Source organism: Paroedura picta, chromosome 5 (assembly GCF_049243985.1).
Source record: "Paroedura picta isolate Pp20150507F chromosome 5, Ppicta_v3.0, whole genome shotgun sequence".
NCBI classification, from domain to species: domain Eukaryota; kingdom Metazoa; phylum Chordata; class Lepidosauria; order Squamata; family Gekkonidae; genus Paroedura; species Paroedura picta.
Genome location: NC_135373.1, coordinates 52,678,166 through 52,699,671, shown reverse-complemented (window position 1 = coordinate 52,699,671; position 21,506 = coordinate 52,678,166). Strand labels below are relative to the sequence as shown.

General features: G+C 44.2%; 1 protein-coding gene across 4 annotated transcripts; it reads right to left on the bottom strand.

Annotated features, from left to right (window-relative positions):
- Positions 1-783: 783 nt before the first annotated feature.
- On the bottom strand, positions 784-20,895 carry MCM10 (minichromosome maintenance 10 replication initiation factor). Of its 4 annotated transcripts, none has more exons than XM_077337964.1 (20): positions 20,799-20,895; positions 19,734-19,779; positions 18,575-18,874; positions 17,675-17,764; positions 15,751-15,879; positions 15,026-15,197; positions 14,152-14,317; positions 12,411-12,578; positions 10,938-11,054; positions 10,510-10,709; positions 9,712-9,812; positions 8,439-8,549; positions 7,794-7,914; positions 6,548-6,776; positions 5,046-5,184; positions 4,604-4,728; positions 3,631-3,744; positions 3,055-3,200; positions 2,437-2,479; positions 784-2,035 (listed from the first exon to the last, which is right to left on the bottom strand). In XM_077337964.1, the coding sequence occupies exons 2-20, from the start codon at positions 19,738-19,740 to the stop codon at positions 1,958-1,960; spliced, it is 2,556 nt and encodes an 851-aa protein (XP_077194079.1). In that variant the 5' UTR covers positions 19,741-19,779; positions 20,799-20,895; the 3' UTR covers positions 784-1,957. The 4 variants fall into 4 exon arrangements, with proteins under 4 accessions (XP_077194079.1, XP_077194080.1, XP_077194081.1 ...); XM_077337965.1 differs by having other exon boundaries at positions 7,794-7,911; XM_077337966.1 differs by lacking the exon at positions 20,799-20,895 and adding an exon at positions 20,202-20,430 and having other exon boundaries at positions 19,641-19,779.
- Positions 20,896-21,506: the final 611 nt, after the last annotated feature.

Genomic DNA, 21,506 nt, shown 5'->3' with positions numbered 1-21,506 from the left:
ACTGAGATTTCTGCCCAAAGCCACTCCACATTCCTCCTTTGAGCTGGAGCAAAGGGGGTGTTTATAAATGGCAAAGGCCTAGGAACCACACATGTTATGTGGAAGCACTCCCCCTTCCCCAACACACCGACGCACAAAGGATCACTGCTGAGGAAGGAATACAAGAAGAGTATTACTGGGTCATAGTGCTCCATCTAGTCCAATATCTTGTCCCAAATGGTGGTCAACCAGTTGTCTTGGAGGGCCCGCAAATGGTACAGAAGACTCTTTCATGATGTTGCCTCCTAGCACTCTTATTCAGAAGTTTATTCAAGAGAATTGCTCTTGAATATGGAGGTTCCTGCTTGTCACCATGGCTCGTAGCCACTGATACTCCATGGACCTGCCCAATTCCTTTTTAAAGCCACCTGTGGCCAACACTACCTTCTCTGTAGATGGCATAAAAACTCTGAATGGAAGGCAATCCGCAGGGATTGACTCCAAAGAACATTAAAGCTGGCTGTAAAAGCACCGGAAAAAGCTGTATGCAAGAAGTAGAATGAGGAGCTGTAGCCATTCTCAGATCAAGAGACAATGGAAATATTTATCCTTTAAAAGCAAGAGTCACTTGTCCCTTCACCTGCTTAAGTTACATCACCACTTCCGTTTCCTAAACACAACGAAGACGTTGTTACCAAGTTCTCAGGAAAATCAAAACTATCTTTTAAAGCCGCCAGCCATTTATGGTACTTGGGCAAAGCAAGACCACCAAACATTTGTAGAAAAACAGACAGAACCCCTGGCTTTTATAAATGACACCCAGGCACTTTTTATTGTAAAAATACAGGCTGGCCTACTTAAACTCACAGCATGCACTATGATGACTATCCATAGGATCTCCAGGTAGATGCTAAAAATGTAATCCCTGATTACAGGTTCGTGTTTACAACTCTCAATCCATTTCCAATATCTATCAAGTTGTATACCCTGCTGTTTATTGACTGGAAACAATAGTAGGAATGGACAAAACTGCAAAAGCATTCCATAGTGAGAATAGCTATATGACAGATGGGTAAGAATTTTACAAAATGCACAGCTCAAGCCATGAATCTAGAAGATGGGAGGCTAACCAATTAAGGACTTTCTCTGAAGGGCAATACATCACTTTATATAGTTGCTGTTCTACTACAACTAACTTTGCCATAATTTTGAGGGATCTCCTCACTTCTTACAGACCACCATGCTTTACAGGTACAATTTATTTTCCGAAGCAGCCTGTCTTCTCTCAACTGCTGATAAATATATATATATATATCCAGGTGTAGAACAAGCTTAAGAATTTAAGTGCCAGCTGGAGAAATGGCACCAGGAGTCGAGGCAAAGAAAAACAGCGCCTGGTGAAAGAATTGTCCTAGGTTTAGAAAGGTGTGTGGACTGGCAAGGCATGGGAGTCATACTGTGCTGTTGAGCTGAGAAGACGACAAGGAAGGACAGGGGGCCCTTTCTCTTATTGGCCTGGATATCGTGGCGGCTGGATCTCTGGACTTCAGTGTCCCTTCTTTGTAAACATCTCTTGACTAAAATGGCTGAAGATAAATCTGTGGAAAGCACATCATTGGCAAAAGCCAACCTGAGAAGCGTCCTATGGTCACTCAGTTTCTTGGGACAGTAAGTTAAAAGCTTTCTATGTACCACTTCCTAACTCAAATGTAGATTTAATCCGAAACATCAAGGAAGACTGGAAAGCAGGGGGCCAGACACTGTGGTGGGAACAAGGGCTGAGTCATCAGTCTAAAGGGGTCCCATGTGGTGCTTGTAGACTCCCCTGTGCCCCGACAGGAACTTTCCCCAGTAAGTCAAGAGGTCAGACTGCCCCTGACGGAGTCTTTCAGAAGAGACCCATCCTTCACTGAGATACTTAGAACCATGGGGTCTTAAATCAATTTGTCTTGTGGACTTCAGGGGTTTTCCAGTTACTTCATCTGTTAAGAAACTTGTGATGTTCTTCTCCTCTTGGTAGAAGAGTTTCCGCGCCGATTTGGGGACCTTTCTTCTCCTAGAAAGGGGAATTTACAAAGAGGGACTTTAAGACAGTTTCAGGAAGCAAAACAAGAGTTTACTGCTGTTAACAAAGTGTGGTACAATCCGCTTGGGAGTTCATGCCCACAACTCCCATTCCCTTCAATAAGGCTCACCCAAGAAAACTTCTAAACTAATAATTCTGGAAATGCAACTCTAAGTTGCCAAGTCTTCAAGAAAAGAAGTGGCTTTAAAAAATAACCTCATAGTTCTTGTGATTGCCTAGGACCTGCCATTTGACCGACAGAGCAGGTATGTGCCCTCCAAAGTGCCCTGTGGCATCAGAAGCACATGGGAAAGAATACCACTAAGATGCAAGAAATGTCCCCAGCAAATCACGGATGTGAACCTGGGCAGGCAGCCTCGGTCTGCACTCACCTTGAGCATTCCATCACGTTCCCACTTAAAGAGGCCACAATGACTAAAAGACAAGCAGAAAGAAAATAGTTATTTTGACAGAAACATCGCAGAATATGTTCTGTAAAGCAGCAGTAACTGGGGCGGTGGAAGGCACACACCATGCCCGAATGGCCCTGAAGCATGCAAAGTGGATGAAATAGGCTCTTGCCTGAAAAAGAATTACAGCTAATTTGTTTGTAAGAGACCTGGCCTTTCCCAATGCCCAGTTCCATCATCCATGCTCTGAGGACTGTGCATCTAGAATAAAGGACATAACCCCCATCCCAAGCTGTGCACCACCCAGCACATATCCCCAACCATTGGTCTGGACTGGAGTCCTCCATTGGACTGGAGAGCAAGAGTCCAATTGTTGCATGCCAATTGTATACACAGCTGTGTATCTACCCCCATTCAAATCCCCACGGATGCAGGGCGCCCCTTAGATATGCCAGAAGCTGTTCCGTCTCTCTGGGTCATGGGGTTTCTCTGCCACAGAATTGACTAGGAGCCCCTTACTTTTCTACTGGAGGGAATGATTAGCAAGTAGAGTTCAGAGTGAATGCCTGTTGGGGAAGAAAAAAGAAATGCTCCTCCTACCTGCAGTGTTTTTTGGGTAGCTTGTCAAGAGAGATGGCTCGGTTCCCACACGGACACTTAAAAAATCGCTTTATGCCATCATGCCAATTATAGTCATGATTTTGCTCCGCACAGGAATCTAGCAGCTTGAAATAGGTATACTTGCACTGTAGGGGAAGCAGAGAGATAGAAACACTTTGAAAGAGCCAGAGGTTTCTTTAAAATAAAGATTGTTGTTACAGGAAAGCACAGTTGACTGAGGCAAAAAAATAGTCTGCTCCTTAGGGAACTGTAAGAAAGCTGCCCTCTGTTACTGTATTCTCAGGTGGATGATCCATCTGAAATTAGCTCCTTTGAGACCTCCAGGCTGGTGCCTCCCAGCATGGATTCATTCCTAGTCAAGTATGCAGCAAATAGAAAACCTGCAACAAGGGTGCAGGATCTGAGGCACTGCTTGTGGGGACCTCGTGTGCTCCATTACTAGCACTGGCCCAGCTACCAGCAGACAAGGCTGTGCAGGATGAGAGCTTGTTGCCCCCCAGACCGCAGCTACAAAACAGACAACAACAGACACTGGCCAGCTGGGTTCTCACTCACAGTCTTGCAGGTCACAACGCGACATTTCACTTCTCTGATGCTCCTCATTTTCTCTTCCATCTGCTCCTTTTTCACCAGGGGCTCGAAATAGCGTTCCTGCACCTCTGCCTCAAACTATGACACAGGAGAGGAAAATTAATCCTGAATAACCACAGCTGGTATTTGTTTATCTAGAAGGCTTTTATTCTGCCCCTCTTCCAAGGAGCTCAGGTTGGCTTTGATCATGCCCCCTTCTTCCATTTTACCCTGACAATAACCTTATGAGGCAGGTGAGGCTGAGAAAGAGTGAGGTTTGACAACACTCTAGATGTGATCCCAGGTTTCCCCGCACAACACTAATCACACTATAGCATGATTGATGTTAAAAGTAAGGCTTTATAACGGATTGCTAGATTCCTTCTCCACGACTACCCTGAGATGAAAGGGAGCTTCAGGGGCAGCAACATGGTGAAGGGCATTGTTGTGTGTCCTGTGACATCATTTCTGGGAAAACCTGGAAGTGATGCAGAGTAGCTCCAGGAACTGATGGAAAACTATAGTAAAAGAAGAGAGCTCCCACAGATTCCTAGAGCTACCCTTCATCACTTCTGATATTTCCCTGGAAGCGACAATGCAGGACACATGACACCAATGAGCTTTTATTTAAATTTTCTCCCGCTGCCACAATAGAGGTTAATGGGAGGTCTGGCAGCTATAACAGAGAGAACCTTTTATATCAGAATCTGCTCATATATATATTTAGTTGAAACCAAATAGGGGATTCTAATCAAACATTAGGCTTCTTCCAGACATCATCACATCACTAAGCTAAAGTAAGTGTCTAGCTCTCATGTCGGACTGCTACTTCGCCAAACTAATTTTGAGCCCTTTGGTCACAAGGCAGAAAATAGCCCAGCATTTGCCCAATTCCAGTTGCTTAAGATTCAGAATTCATATTCAAAGATTTTTCAACAGGATTTCCCTTTAGGCTTACCTCCTTAAGGACCCCTGTGTGTTTGGATCTAGCATGCAAGATCTCTTGAAATTCTTCACACTCCAAATACGCAAGCTGCTCACAACGTTTCTTTTGAACAGGTTCTATCCCATCAGCATCATTATCTAGAGAATCAAAGAGACAGGATATACACAGATGTCCGTTAGTTTTATACTCTTACGGCCTATGGCCATACACAATAAATTCAACTCCTATACAAATGCACACATGTATAACCATTTAGGCTCATGGTTGTTTCTGCTTCTACAGGGGCTGGACCAATCACTTCTGTTCGTTCAGATTTGCTCTACCTGCTTCTTCCTCTGAAGGGAGATCTCTGGAGCCAGCCTGCCATTGCAGTGGGTCTGCAGCAGGCACCTAAACCTGGGAGCAAGTCTGTGTTATGGCAGAGTTACAAGGCTAAGCTTTGGATCTGACATACCTTCTAGTGCAGGAATGTTTTTCTGCACTCTTTCAGCAAGCTCTAGAATGTCATGATCAGATCGTTTCCGTTTTATGCTGTTTGGGTCAATTTTGGAGAGGATCCGGCCTTTTACACGCAGTTTATTTATAGCTGCTATCTGAAAAGAGTGAAGACAGAAGATGCCTATTTGGAGGACACAAACATGCTCAAGCAAGGAAGTCCAATGGAGCTTTCTTAAGCTGCAGACCAAATATATCCCACTTCTCTGCTCCATTTAAGCAAGTGGGCCAAATTCTACATTAGGTGTTCCCAGTCTTACTGAGGCTCTGGATGCTTTTAGAATTTTGAGAAAATATAGTAGGCACAACCACAAGATGGCTGCCTTGTGAGGCACTGCCAATCACAAAATATCAAAAAGTACCAAGCTAAGTACCTTCTGAAGAGCCTCTTGTGGCGCAGAATGGTAAGGCAGCCGTCTGAAAGCTTTGCCCATAAGGCTGGGAGTTCAATCCCAGCAGCCGGCTCAAGGTTGACTCAGCCTTCCATCCTTCCGAGGTCGGTAAAATGAGTACCCAGCTTGCTGGGGGGTAAACGGTCATGACTGGGGAAGGCACTGGCAAACCACCCCGTATTGAGTCTGCCATGAAAACGCTGGAGGGCGTCACCCCAAGGGTCAGACATGACTCAGTGCTTGCACAGGGGACACCTTTACCTTTACCTTTTAAGTACCTTCTTAGGAGGGCAGCAACTTCTGAAGGGCAGGACACTTCACCACAGATACAAAGGCAATGCCTCCCTGGGTCTCCTGAAGCATCTCTCGGTCTAATGTGGAGGATATATGGAACTACAACTCTGCTTTAGCAAATTTGTGTTTGGGGAGTCAGGAAAGACATTGGAGGGCACCATGTTGAGGAATGACTGTTCAAGATGTTTTTGGTTATGCAGGAAAGAACAAAGTGATGTATCTATCCACAGCCTCAATCTTAAATTGGTGAAATGAATTGGAATGATTTCTCTGAAGGCGACAGATGTCTTGCCCCCCACCCCATCAGAAAACTTGCATACAGTTAGGAAAATGTGGAATTCCCTTTCACATCTGTTGTCACTGGATAGCTCTGTTGTCACTGGATGCCCTTACTCTTTCACTCATTGGCTTAGAAATACACACTTCTCAGCAGGTCCAAAATGTAAAATTTCAGTATTTAAAATTGGCTGTTTTCTAGACCAGAGGGAGGGAGAGGGGTGAATGACGTCAAAGGAGCTGTTGTAGTCCGAATGAATGAATGTCCATCCTCCTTCGTTTATAGGAGGCTCAGAGTTATCCTATTAAATTCAATTTATAAAGCATTCAATCCAGAAAGCTATTTTAAAATGCAATCAAAATCTGCAGCCATCACTCCATCCACAAAACCAGCATCAATGGCAGATCTTCAAGCTGACTTGGAATGGGAAAAAAAAATCACATGCCATTTGACCAAACATCTTATGGGCAGCATTCACAGCCTCTAAGAAAAAATTACCTTTTTTGCTTCCGCCAAGCTGTTTGGTTTGAATACCGGAGGAGCCAAATTGTCAAAGAAGAGAATATCATCTCCTTCCGAGAAGCCCATGCCAAGTCTGGGCGTTTGGGGGCTGGACAACTTTGCAGCTTTGGGAAATTCAGCCCCTGGAGTTGGAGACAGCAGCACAGGTGGCCCTGAGGAAGAGGGCAGTGCTGGGGCACTTGCATCACTTGTCGTCTGCAGAAACCTTAAATCAGAAGACAGAAGCTGCAGTCATCACATCCATGAGACCAGGGGGCTGGAGGAAGACTTGCAATTGTTACATTGTGTTCCATACTTCTGCAAGACCCAGTCTCAGGGGCCAAACAGAGATCATCTCTGTGCGGCCCATTTACTGGTCATGTTAGCTCGGGAATGTGAGAGCAGGGGACAGAGGGGAGCAGTTAAGGGAGGTCAATCCTATTGTATATCTCATTAATTCATTTTGAAACTTATTTCCTGAGACTTGACTCCAATAAAACTGAATGGTATCTACAAAATGTATATGGAATTTTAGGCTATCGGAAGTGTAACATTTGTATGTCAGCTTTACACATGGTTGGTGACTATGCCCAAGTCAGGATACATGTTAGACTTAATAAGGGAAATTAATAAAGGAAATTATCCACTAGTCCTGTTTCACCAAGTGAAAGATTCTGTATCTTGGGGGGGGCGGGGGGGAAGGAGAATAACTGCTGCCATGCATAATTGTAGTGGGAACAACAGCCTGCTAAGGGATGGAAAGTGTGAGATGATCTATTAAAAAGGGAAATTCTAGTCTGGGAAACCTGAACCTTTCTGGTGCCAAGGGCCACTGGCCTGGTTCTCTGAACTTTGAAGGCCTCTGTTGGGCTTCTAGTGATCACATGGCATGACAGCTGCCTTCACATCATCCTAAATACACATAAGAAGGAAATGATCAGAGTCTGCCTCTGCTTCCTGCTCTGCCCTTGCCTCAGAATATTGTCCTTTCCTTCCTCCACTCCCACATTCTTTCCTTTCCTGCTGGCTCACCCCAGCCCTACTAATGTCGGCCCAGGCATAGGGCTCAGCAAGGCGGCCGTTTGACTCTTTTCCGGGTAATACATTTATTTGCTTTACTGGGCTGTTTCATGCAAGACATGAAAACAGATAGGATATGCTGGATAATTTACAACTGGCCTGGGGATCAGTTTTTGAACAAGAAGAGAGCCGTTTCCTCACACACAATCACCAAGGGCCTTACCTCCTCTGCAGCTCTTCAGACCTCCTTTTCCTGGCTTCCAGCATTTGCTGCTTCTGTTGCTTTATCAGGGCAGAGGCAGAGATGGATTGGACAACTGAGCTTGGCTTCTTGGTCAGTCCTGCTGGCAAGAGGTGGGGAAGAGAGGAGGGGAAAATAAGTGGCTGAGGTGGCAGCCTATCCTTATCCATTGTTGTTCCTCTATATATTTATGATACAGCCCAGGGGGTGGGACGTGTCCGGCTGTCCAAGTTGGAATAGGGCCAATCAGGGTGCAGACAGCTTTGCCCTGATTGGCCCTGCCCCTGCCGCTCTCTGTTTCTAGCCTCTTTGCTCTCACGACCCTTTGTTCTCTTGCCCTCAGACGCCTCAGTGCCTGGAGTCAGCAGCGGGTAAGGGGAGAGAGCCCTGGGCAAAGGATGGTGGTGGAGGGCTTTCTAACGAGGGCCTCTTGGCCTGCTAGGCTGGCTTTGCTAATGTGGGCCTCCCGGCCTGCTACGCTGGGCCTGCTAAGGAGCTGTGTTCCAGCCCTGCTAACGAGCTGCCCAGCCGGGGGCCAGGGCCCTTTCAAGGCCCGTTCTTAGGAACGGGCTTTGAAGTTAGTCTCCCATAAGAGCCAAATGCATTCTAGCCTCCCTTCCCACGTACCTGGTGCACTAGCTTTGGCTAAGTGCTGTTTTAAGTTCTGTGCCCCAACGGAGGGTGAGGCCAACAGTTCCTTGAATTCCTCTGAACACGGTAAAGACCGATTTGGCAAACCTGAAAAAAAGAAGTAGGCCAAGGTTTCCTTGAAAACTAAGAAAAGCATGCATTAAGGCAAGGTCTCACGTATGTGCTGAATAGTCCAGTTTACATGAAGCTACCTGCACAACGTCTAAACCTAGGATGAGACCACTGCATAAAAGAAACACAAGGCCACACTTTGCCTCTTGCCACAGTGTTCTGCACCAGCATCTAGCATGAAGAGTACAAGACACGGGTCCCTCACAAGGCGCCATTTGAAAGCACAGGATTTAATTTGATTTTCAAATACTGATTAGAAGGGGACATGGTTCAAGTTGCCCAGGGTTAGTGCCCATGGCCATGTAACACAGAACACTCGGAGGGAAAAGGAGAATCTGGAGGGGTGTGTGTGGCTGATCCATTAAACTACCCAAGTGGTTCAAGTCCCCACACAGACCTTCACCTGATTTATTACACAAGGCTTCTTTCTACTCTACTCCATCTTCTTCTTCCCTTCTACAATTTTCTGTAAAAATGAGGAAAATTATTTTCTTTCTTCCCGTTGTATCTGAAGAAGTAGCTCTGTTTTATGAAATCTCCAACCAGAATGATAAAATGTTGTTGGTGCTTAAGGTGCCACTGGTTTTCTGCGTTATTACAAAATGTATCTACTGGAGCGTTGTGTTTGGAGAACGAAGTAGAAAAACAGCAAACATCACACGATTCTGTTACACTTTTCAAGACTCATGTCTCACAGTGATAGCAAATGCCCCTTCAGGAAGAAGTGTTCCTACTTCAAGGTCAAAACGTAGCATCAAACAACGTTTCCCCTAGTGGTCAAAGGCACATATTGGCAGACATTAATACTTTAATGACATTTGCTTCATCTGAAGAACTGGCTCTTCAGTAGCATCTTTTTAAAAACACCCACTGGAAATGGACCCTACTTCACATCCACATTCATTATCTTTGTCTAACCAGCACTGATCCGCCCTAGTTTATCTCAAGGTCTTGGCCTGTTTTACTTAAGGGAATATTTAACAACCAAATGGCAACTCAGTTTTTTGCCTGCTAATGAGATTGTGGCTGGTGTCTGGATGACTGGGAAGAATTATGTTGGGATCTCTTGCCAAAACAGGAGGAAAAGCTTATCAACTGCAAAGATGCCTTAAGACCACACATGCTGTAGGAGGGTTACCCAGTTTTTGCTTTGTTTCTTGCAGAATTCTATCAACTCCTCTCACAACCATATCGGATAGAGTGGTTTGGATCTTCTTCTTGGGAACAGCAGCAGCTGCGCTGAAGGAGAGGAAAACACAGCACATTGACACAGAAAGCCAAGCTCATAGGGCATGTCGTCCATAGGGCATAGTCCAAACTGGCTCCCATTCTGCTTAAGCAGGTGTTTCTCTTCCTCAAAAAGAAACCTTGAGCTATCCAGTACAAAACCAAAGAATTTCAATTCTCAGAGGCTGAAAAGCTTACAGTAAGCCCTGAAGAGGGAGAGGCATCCCACATTGAAGTAGGCAATGAAAGGTTGGGAAAACCCTGAAATTATTATTATTATTATTATTATTTAATTTTTTATGGCAATGATAACAAATTATGGCAAGGAGCAATGATTATGACAAGGATGGCAATGATAACAAATCCACTTTGAACAACCATGAGCGTTCACTCTTGTGTCAAGGGGGAAAAATCCCTCTCCCCAACACGATTTCCAAACCTTTTGGAAAACCTAAGCCGGTCCATCCACCCCATTCCTTCCACCACTAACCACTTCCTACAGACCAGCTCCTCAGTGTAGATCTGCCTACAAATTGGCATTCTGATTACTTTTTTCAAGGCAGAGAATGGTCAATACCATTGGCCCCAATGTCTGTATCAGGAGAAAATGTTGCTCTTACTGAAAGTGAACTTTCTAACCTGGCACAAGATTTTACTTTTAGTGACAGCAGCAGTGAAGGTAAACAGGTAAGGAAATACGGTTTCTTACGCTGAGGCTGCATAGGCAGCTGAGGAAACCCCTCCGTAATAAAATCCATCTTGACAAAGTCTCTCCTTCAAACCAAGGGCCTTTTTCACATTCCTTTTTGGAGCCCGAGTGACTGAAAAAGATGACTGCAGATCTGCCCGCTTTGAACTGAGCCGTCGGTACTGGGATTGGACATGATATTGGCAATACTCGCAGTCATTCTGAAGGAAGAGATCGTCAGAAATTAACTCTCAGTACTATCCAGCACAACAAACCCTAATAGTGTGTATGTGGGGGGGGGGGGGGAGAAGGAGTGGATCTGTTGGCTGGAAATCCATTTTTATCTGCGATATTCCTGTTACAAGTTATTGTAACATCCCAAAAATAACACACACAGGCCCCCCAACATCCATACATGGGTAATGGAAACCCAGGGAAAGTATACCCACCAGATTAACGAGCTGCGTGCAAGGCTCTCCATTTTTCTTCCTGGATTTGCAGGTTCCCAGGTCCATGGCCTCGCCCAAAAGTAAGATCTTTTGGGGATGATCAACGGACACACACACCTAAGGAGAAGCAAAACAAACAGAGGTTACTAACTTTCAACAAAGATACTGAGCAAATGTCATTACTAGGAGACAGCCAACACCATTGTGTATCTCCCCCAAAATAAAGAGCCACTCTTAGTTTATCTCCACTGTTGGAACAGGGGATACTTCAGAATTCTAAGAGAAATAAGTTTTGTATCTGCAGAGAGTATCCATCTGGAATCCAGTTACCTCAATCATTTATTTATTTTTATTTTATTATTTATTTTTTAATTATTCAATTGTTTATCATACATAAGACTGCATGACTGATAAACAATTGAATAATTAAAAAATAAAAAATAATAATTACCTCAATGATAGTAATCATAAGTTACCTCAATCACAGTAAGAAGCATGGTATGGAACCTCCTAACAGTTGTCAGAAGTGGTTAATTATGCCATGTATTCATTCAGTTTACTTGTATCCTTTAATCCACTGGTCCCCAACCGCCGGGCCGCGGCACCCCCCCCCCCCGCAGCGAGAAACTTCCCAGGCTGCAAGCAAATCGGCCGCCAAAGCGGTCGATTAGCCTGCGGCCTGGCAAGCTTCTTTCTGCGGGGGGGGAGGGGGGGGGGAGGGAAGCGCTTGCCTTGTTGAATTCACACACAATAGAAAAGAAATGGGAGGAAAAAGCCGAATCTGCTGCACTGCCCCCATGGGCTCCTCCCATCTCAGAACTTCTTTTCAGAGCCCCACTGGCAGAAAATGGATGGAAGATTATTGCAAGCAAAGGGATTCAGCTATTCAAGCAGGAGGGGACTGTGTCCGATGCCACAGTCTACCCTCCAAAGCAGCCGTTTTCCCGAGGGAATCTGATTTCGGTAGTCTAGACCTGATGGCAAAAAGTGAGAGAAGGAAGTCAGCTTTATTGTTTTTATGGGTTTGAACCTTCACTGGGATATTGTTTTAAAATTCTTTTTCTTTACAAAGCCTATTTTGTTTTATGGTAGTGTTGCTGTGAGTTCCCTTATTCAAACCCACAGTAACCTCAGCTGCATCATCAACTCCAGGGTTCCAGGTTCAAGACAGAGGAAAGAACTTTCTCAGGGCAAGGGGGGTCAGCCTTGACACCCAGGGAGGGTGAAGTTTGCAAAGGATGTTATTTCAAAGTGACAGCCTGGGGATTTTAGGAGGGATTTCTCCTAATCTATAAAGGCCACAGAGAAATTCCTAGAGTGTCATTAAGAAAGCCATTTTTATTTTCATTTCTTGGGAGTGGGTCCTTACGCAAAGCAGGTGGGCATATGGCAAGCCTGAGAGTTTCTGATGCAGGAACCAAGAAAAAATGTGTAAAAGAAAAAACACAATCGATTGTGGTGGGGGACACATACCTCATTAGACCCTTCCTTTCCCTTCATAGGATTAGCATTGAGCAGCCCAATGACCATGCCTTGGTCTGTTTTCCAGTGATCTTTGTGAACTTCACCAAAGAGAAACAAGGAGACACATTTGCTGAAGTCACGCAGGTCATTCAAACGCCAGATGCTGAAAGTTTTACCCTGGAAGAGATCGGAAGAAGTCATATAAATAGAATGCACATTCTATAATAGAATAGAATGTCATTCTACCTACAGATCTTGGGTCACCCTGCAAATCATTCCCCTCCCATCAAAGCACAATGTTTCCATATACATGTTTCCTGTAAGGAAGATGAAATCCAACAAATTCCATGGTCTTCTAAATGCTTCAGCCTTCTCCCTTCCTTGAGTATTGTACCAATCCAGATGCTTAGCTCTCTGTGATACTGAGGGATATTTAAAATAATTTGGCAAATGAAACCAAACCTGATTTCTGCTTTAGTATTTATAAGGGGCTTATGGCACAGAATAGACAAGAGTGGAAACTTAAAACTGTGTATTGTTCTTCATTAAGAAGCATTTGCATTGCTACTTTCCAAGCACTTAACAAACATGCCTTCAAGGAACTTTGCAGAAACCCTGTCAGGTATTATTACACCCACATGGAGGCCTGAGACTGAAAGAGAATGGCTTGCCAAAGATAGCCAAGTCAGCCTGTGGCCATGTTGAGATATGAACTGGAGATTTTCTGGCTCCTCACTTACTGAAACCTGGTGCTACAGCAGCAGGTCTGATGCAAAATGGTGATGAAACACAGCCATTTTGTACAACTGGACAATGAAGCAAAATTGTGGCACAAAACCTACAAGATAACTTCTAACAGTGCTTTTGCATTCCTCTTTTTACAGCCCTGCCTTTACAAGACCCATTATGCACGGGGGTTTTAGCGCACATTCGGGGTGGAATGGCGGCGACTAAAATCACGGATAACGCACGGAGCCGGCTGCAACCGGCTGCAGCTTCGGTGCATGCCGCCGAAAAAGCCGCGTCAGTGAAACGCGGAAGAAAGCGCAGCTTCCGGGTGAGCGGGGCGCAACCAGAAGCGGCGCCCGGATCGCCGCGTGCATAATCGGTTACTCTGGGTTTTGCCGCCGTCGCGCCCCGCCCCGTGTATAACCGGTATGCGTCGCGTCTTCCCCCTCCGCGTTTTCCATGTGACCCGAAATCGCCGTTTCGGCGGCCGTGCATAATGGGCCCAAGAGGTATCATGAAACCTGGATTGCAAGATGCCTTCATATTCTGACTAGCGTGGCATTTAACAACAGATGCCAAAAAACCATGGATCGACTTTTGACTACCATGGAACTGTCAGTTACCTATGCTGTGTTTTAAAGAAGACCACCCTGCGATGTAGATCTGCCTTATTGCAGCTCCCAGAAGGACGGAGGCAGAGCTTTTTGCCAGGCCTCATTTTTCCTGTCACCACTGCCCCCCCCCCAAAGGAAACTTCTACCCCTGCTAACCAACTGAAGTTATGCAGAGGCCAAGTTCCCAGGTGTCACCCAGAATGTCTGGGCAAAAAGGATGCCCTTCCCAGCACTCCTGCTAAAGCATGGGCAAAAACAAACATTCAGAGAAGCACTGTAAGAGATTACACTTATTTAGAAATCAAGTCAGTGACTTATCTTTAAAAACTCAAGAAGATGTATAGCCCAACTAGCAGCCATGAAAATGGCACAATGAAAGTACAAAAGGAAAGAATGAAGCCATTTACATTACTGGAGCTCTGAGGAGTGACTTTCTTTATGATAACGCCAAAAGTGACCCAGTCCATTTCTTCAAGATTCCCTGATGAAAGCTTGTCTTGTAATTGAGAGAGTCTAATAAATGTCCGGCCTGCCATTTTTCTCTTCATCTCAGCCGAAGACACACGGGGATTTCTACAATGACAGTGTGAAAAGAGAATGAGAGAAACTATTTATGAAATCCCCAATGTAAAATGCCACAAACTGCCTTTGTTCAAGGCAACAGCCAATATTCTTCACCTAGTCAGTATGAACATTTCCAGCAGAGAAGGAAGAAGAACAAGAGGCTGTAGAAATCTTAAAAGAAACATTTGGCAATGTCATTACATTCTATTGTTAATTGCGGGAACTTTATTATAAACCCACAGTCTAATTTCTTGGTTGAAAGATAGATTTAGGCATCTGAACTGCTGCATCTCATTAGGACTCAGCCAGCATCTCTGGATTTGCACCAATCTGTACAGTCATTATATTCAAAGGTTCTCTTGGCAAGTGTTTGTGCTGCAGTCAGGCAAAAAGCTCAGAATTTAGTACTGGATATAGAACTCAGATGCCAGAGAATCTGTGCTTCCAGTTTTAAAAGTCAAATATGGTCATCTAGTAGCTCAGTACAGCAAAGATATGCTTGGAAGTATATAAATGATACCTGAGGAAATATCTGAAGCCTACTTCTGAATGGGCTTTTGTTTGGCTGCAGATGGGTTTCATACTGCGCCACAACCAAACAAAATTTATGCACAAGACATATCAAATTCATACAGGTCACACAGTTGTTTTTGCACCATGATCCATTTTCCCCGTGCTTTTATGATACAAAGTCACTTTTCCACATAGATTGCTGACCTTAATCTCAGCCCGGAAAAGGTTTCCACGGAAACGTCTGGTTTAATTACACTGGAATTCTGTGGTGTCTGAGATCTCTGACTGACACTCACATCAGACTTCCTCCCGGCAACAGACTTCAGAGGCTTCGATGAAGGACTTGACACTGGCTTTGGAGCCCCGGTTGCCTTCTCTTAGAAGGGAGCAAAGAAGAATGAATGACCATACGATGGGGAATTTTAAAATTCTGTCAAGATCAGAGCATCAACCAACCATGGCCACCCATCCATAATCATTTCCAGTTGAGAAGCTTTTCTTTCAGAAACTAGCAACTGCCAGAGAATCTTGCCAAAAGCACTTATGGCCACACAGGTGTCTAGTACAGTACTAATGTATGGTTTTAATTCTCTCCCCCCCTCAGTGTTATGTTACCTTGGTTGAGATCAAGGTGAGCAGTGCACTATGCCTCCCTTCTTCCTCAACATCAGAGGACCTTTCTGGGATACCCCTGCTTTGTTTTTACATTTCTATGCTCCTTGTGGACAAAATATTCTGAACTCTTCTCACAGAATGATGAAAAGTTCACTGTTCGCCCTCCAGTCTGGCTGCAGTATCCATTAATCACCAAACCCATTTTCTTCAGAAATAAAACAAACTTATTTCTCCTGCACTTCGCTAACTCAAATGGCTCATATTAACTGAGCTTCATGGTATTTCCAGTCCAGGGGAGTTTTTGACCACCATACCTGGCAGCAAAGGTTTCAGCTTCTGGCCCTGGGAAGGCAGAACAAGATGGTCCAGCTGAGCTGAGAAACATGGTGACTCTTGAAGTTTGGGAGGCTTCTTCTCCTTTAAAGGGACAAGGGGCAATTTACCTGATTGACCAAAAAAAAAAAATTGAGAGACTTCATGATGACCTCTATGTCAAAATAATGCTGGGAACTTACAAAAATTCGGGGGAATAGGAAGAAGAAGAGTTGGTTCTTATATGCCGCTTTTCCCTATCCGAAGGAGGCTCAAAGCGGCTTATAGTCGCCTTCCCATTCTGCATTCCAGCAAAAACCACAGGGAAGAAACAGTATGCTGAACAGCAGGAATAACCTAGCGATGAAGCTCTGTGGAATCTTAAAGGAGACAAACTGGTAGATATACCGGGATCCCTGTGATCAGAGGTTTTAGCACCTAATTTAAAGAAAAGTAGGCACATCAGGTCGAATTTCAGATTAGGACTGTGGCATGAGTGGGTTCCCACTGGACAGAAAGTCACAGTAATAGTATCTAAATAAAACACGTAATGCTGTGTTACTTGTACTCACCAAAGTGAAACAAAGCTGACGCAGATGGCTATGAACATTTCAAAATTCTTCTTTATTATTAAACCAGATTTACACTTGTTGTCAATCACTTTCTTCAGTGGCTCTCCTTATTTCCAATAAATTTCAATCATTCTTTACATTCTGTGCATTCCAATGTTTACATAATTCTATTCAGTATCCATCAGGCCACAGGTTCTATTGTTAAGTGGAGGATCTTGAGGTTTAATAATAAAGAAGAATTTTGTAACGTTCGTAGCCATCTATGTTAGCTTTGTTTCAGTTTGGTGATAATCGTGGCTGATGAGTCTTCTTCATATGTTGTTTGTACTGGCAGATACTGTGGTGTAAGTTTAAGTGTCATGAGCCTTGACTGATAGATTCCAAGATGCTTCACAGTCACTTTTTTATAACTGGAGTGTCTTATGACTGCATGTATAAAGTGTCAGCTTTATAGCTCGCATGGAAGTACTGTTCATGGTTCCTTGTTTAGAAAGGAGTGCAAATGGCACATTTCAATCTTTCCTAATAATCATGACATCTTGGACGAGCAGCATGCTAAAGCTCAGGTTTATGACTGATATGAATGTATTCTAATAATTTTGATACTCGCAAGATCCGACTTTTTTACTCTAAGCGGGGCATTCAGAAACGTTTCCAGAGTTTTATACAAAATTCACAGCGTCAAGAAGCTGAGTGCTCTAGCAATCAGCTATCCTTGCACTTTATTTAGCAATTCACAATTTGTTTAGATACTAGATTAAAGCTTTAGATCAGCCTGTCTCAACTATTTTTTTTACCACTGAGAAACCCCTGAAACATTCAGGAAACCCCAAAAGTGGTGCAATCGTGCAGAATGATTGGGATGCATAGCTATGTACGTGCCCACGCAGGGCCCCTCCCCTTCCCATCCTTTACAAGACTATAATGCATAGCTATGTACGTGCCCACGCAGGGCCCCTCCCCTTCCCATCCTTTACAAGACTATAACTGGTCATTTTGGGAGGGGAGGGGGCAGGTTGATATGACCATATACTGCACAATAAATGTTTAGCAAATTTTAAAAAGTATATAAAATTAATCAACTCTCATCCATTTGGGAAACCCTTCTAGAGCCATCAAGAAACCCCAAGGTTTCACAAAACCCTGGCCGATAAAGCCTGCTTTAGAGTTTCCAACGTTTGATTGTGTGGAGACTTCTGCTTTTAGTTTGAACATCTGCAAATTGATCTAGCCTTTATCAATGGGTCTTGTTCTATTTTCAAGTATATTCTTTCACTTTAGATTTGATACTTGATGTTACATGAGAAAGTAGCATGTATATAAAACAAAAACAAATTATCAGCAGTTTTCTTACCTGTGGGTGATTTTGCTGGCTGACCTATTGCTGTCATTTGTAACTGCTCTTGTAATTTTTTCATCTGCAGCTGCAATTGCCTCAGTTCATCTGAGGGGTGGGGGATAGAATATGGAAACAGCTGATCTCATTTGGTAGAAAGTTTAGTAAACAGGATACAGTTAACTACAAGAGAGAAGCTATGATAAAGAAAAGCCAAACTCTGTGTTTTCCAAAAGACTTCTAGCTAGTGCCCATCTGAAATTATAAAGATCCTCCTGGTTACTGTTGCCTCTGGTGATCCTTCTGGTTGCACAACAGCCTCCAGTGACCACTTCTATTATCCTGAAATGCTAAAAGGAAATACTAAATGTTTTTAAACATCTTAATCAACAGCAGCTCTTCATAGCCAAACACAAGGCTCTCTCTCTTTTAGCAATCCATTTTAGAGGAGCACAGTAAACCTAGCCCAAGGACTTGGGAACTTTCATACTAGTTGCATTTTTGCTGCCGTTGAGAAAACCCACTTGTTTGGGATGTAACATGCCCTGTAGCAATTATTTGCAAAGCTAGAAAAAGTCACTCTACTAATTGGTACACTTTTCACAGTTGTGCAGATATGTCATAGGCAGGCCTTTTCTTTTAGGTGCCAGGGAGCTTTTGGTACCTGAATTCTCTAACACGCTGATATCTAAACTGAGACACAGTGATCAGTGTTCTAAAGAAATAATGATAATTTAAGTAACCTTGCAAATTTGGCAATGAAATAGTTAGAATTAGGATTGGTCAATGTTGATGCCCATTTTGTAATAATACTCTGGACAGTATGTCCTTCGAGAATGTGCTTATTTGATATGCTTTTGTTTCTTTCCTGTCTCCTTGATTTTCTTACGGAATAATAAAGTTTTAAAAGAGAGAAACCTTGCAGATCTTCATTGGTCTTCTCCCTTGGTAGAGATTGAGGCACATCCTGCACAGTTCCCTTCTCCTCCTCTTCTGAGAGGTCACCCACATCTCCAAACAACCTTGCCACATTTTCCTGGCAGCCACTAGATTCTCCCTCATCAGCATCTGGCTCTTCCGTGTATGAAGCATCATCATCAGCATCAAAGAGGTCATTGTACTCGTCGGGGTCTCCACCTTCAGCCTCTTCTGGATCATCTTTGGCAGCTGCCTCATTCTCCTCTAGCAAGGAAGTCAGCAAGTCTAAATTATCATCTTCTGGAATGATATAAATACAAAAATCAAGCTTAACAGATAACCTTACAACACAAATAAATCGGAAACCCAATTTAGGGTGCACGCCACAATCTAACAACAGCGTTCAATAGAATAAAGCAATGCACAATTCAGGTCTCAGATTCAAGCCTATTCAGAAGTGGCACCACTTGCTTTCCACCTCCCAGGCTGACCTTTGTAAACCACAATAAGACCTTGGTGCGATTAGAAACTGCTTCTAGGGACCTTAAGAGTCAGTTAGAAATTCAAAGCAAGTACTAGTGTATAGAGAGTAGGGGGTACCAGCCCTTGGGAAATCAAGAGTCAAAGACCACTCAAAGAAAGTTTGCTGGTGTGTGTGGAAAATACTGGAAAAATGCTTCTCAACATAAAAATTTAAATAATTCTGAATACCTTAAGAAAGTCTCAGCCTGAAATATAAGAATTAAAGTCTGTGAATGTACTGGTTTTACATTAGAAATTTCAACCTCGTTTCCCTTTTATTTTGTTAATTTAGAAAAATAAAAACATCTTGAGTGCCATTAAAGTTGAAGGGGGCTTCCAATCCTTCCCTAAGGTTCCTGACTGCGCCAACAGCCAAAATATTGTACTTGGACAGGGAGGGATAGATAAGAGTTCAGAAAAGAGGAAAAAACATTTCTTGGGCAGTTCCGTCAGAAATGGGGAGGGAGATGGACAGGGTCACCATATATGCATATTAGAAAGGCTTGAGTAAGTAAGAGATCTGAGAATATCTGAAGCTCAGTACCTGGATGGTAGTTGACTGAGAATCCCATCCAAGAACAGCAAGTGCAATGAATACATGCTTGTAAAAATAAAATCCAGACAGCTCAAAACTCACCATCCATATTCTCACAGCACCAATTAAGATTTCTCAGGAGAAGTGACTGTTTAGTAGAAAGAACAAGATAAATATGAGAGACTTAGGAAGGAAAAATTCTAATTTGTGTGGAACATCATAAAGATGACTGAGAGTGAAAATCATCCAAGCCACAAAGAGCCCCTTTGTTCTTAGTCCCCTTTACGAATTCATTATGAGATTGAGGACAGGCCCCCTTTAAACACATGGGGCTGTGGTCATTTTTGTGTAACTTATGGCTTATTTATTGTATTTCTTTATCATAGCAAGGCTATAAAGGGCTTTGTATGCAATTGCATTTGGCAACTACAGCAACTGTTTTCCTAGGCTAAATTGCATATTCAACTAACTTTACAATGATCTGGGCTATTCTTACTGTTTCAGAGCCTTGTATATTGTTCACATACATTTATAACAATCAATCTTTATTAGTCATAGACCAGCACTAACCTTTCCGTCTATTAGAATATGCCCAGCCCTGCTCCAAGCCCACTCAGATACCCTCCATTAAGCATTTGAAAGCATGCAAAATGGAAACAGCTAGAAGGTTATTTGGGAGCTCGACAGGAGTCTTCCGGCATACGGAACACATGGAAGAAAGCAGAAAGGAGCCATTTTTTGGTAAAAGGTTGCTCCATTTAAATTTCGAATACACATGGCCCTCGCATGTCGTTAGTGGTTAAGATCGAGCCAGCCTCCCCCCCCCTCCCGAGACCTTCATGGAGCGCTGACTGACGAGGAGCAATTAGGGAGCAGGGAGTGGGCGGGCCCTCAGTGGGGGATAATGGAGGCCACCCTCCAAAGCAGCCATTTTCTCCAGGGGAACAGATCTCTCCCGCATGGAGCCAAGCTGTAAAACCGGGGGGGAGGGGGAGAAGTCTCCAGGTTCCACCTGGAGGATGGCATCCCTCTCTCCAGGAAGTTCCCAACCCAGCACTGGCATGGGCTCTGATGACCGGCCCTCACAAACATGCCTTCCCAAATATTCTTGCTACGGAGGTATCCCGTGATCCCCCCCCTCCCTAGGGGAAACTGAGGCTTCCTCACCTCCTCCGCCGCCCGCCGCTCTCCCCTCGCCTCAGCCGCCCGCCAAAATTCTAATCCTGGCTCCGCCCATCTCCCTCTAGGCCACGCCCCCTCTCGCTCTCGCGGAATCTCATCATGGGGAAGAAACCGCCCCCACCAGCAATCTCTGAAGTGCGCATGCGCCCGCAGCAACCCCCCCCCCCCCGCCTGGAGAGCCATTTCCATCGCCCGGTTTAGGAAAGCGGGAGTGGGGGGATATAGAGGTAGAAAAAGGGAACTATACACTTCCAGTTTCCCGCGGGCTACCGAAGTATGCAAAGGGAGCAGCAGGTCTTGAAATCTCTATGGTTGCGTCGTTTTTTTTCAATTCGGTCGTTCTGTGCGCATCCTTCTCAGAGCCGGAAGTGCTTTTTGTGGCTATGAGTTTGGTCCTCTTTGGGAGAGTACCGCGACCACGTTGTGACCAGCGACCTCTAGAGGCCACTGCGTGAGAGCGATTGGCAGCCCGGAAGAAAGCGACTCTTGTACAGATGATAGTGGGCGTGCCCTTTTGGTCGTTTGAAATAAATACACATTATTGAACTATAATAAATGATATTGAAATAAGTTTATAAGGGGGCTTGTTTTAATTGGCTTGCTCTACGCAGACTAGAGGGTGCAGTGTAAAGAGCCACTAGAGGCGGGCTGTGCATGCTCCCTAGTGTACAACAACAACAAAAAACCCCAGGC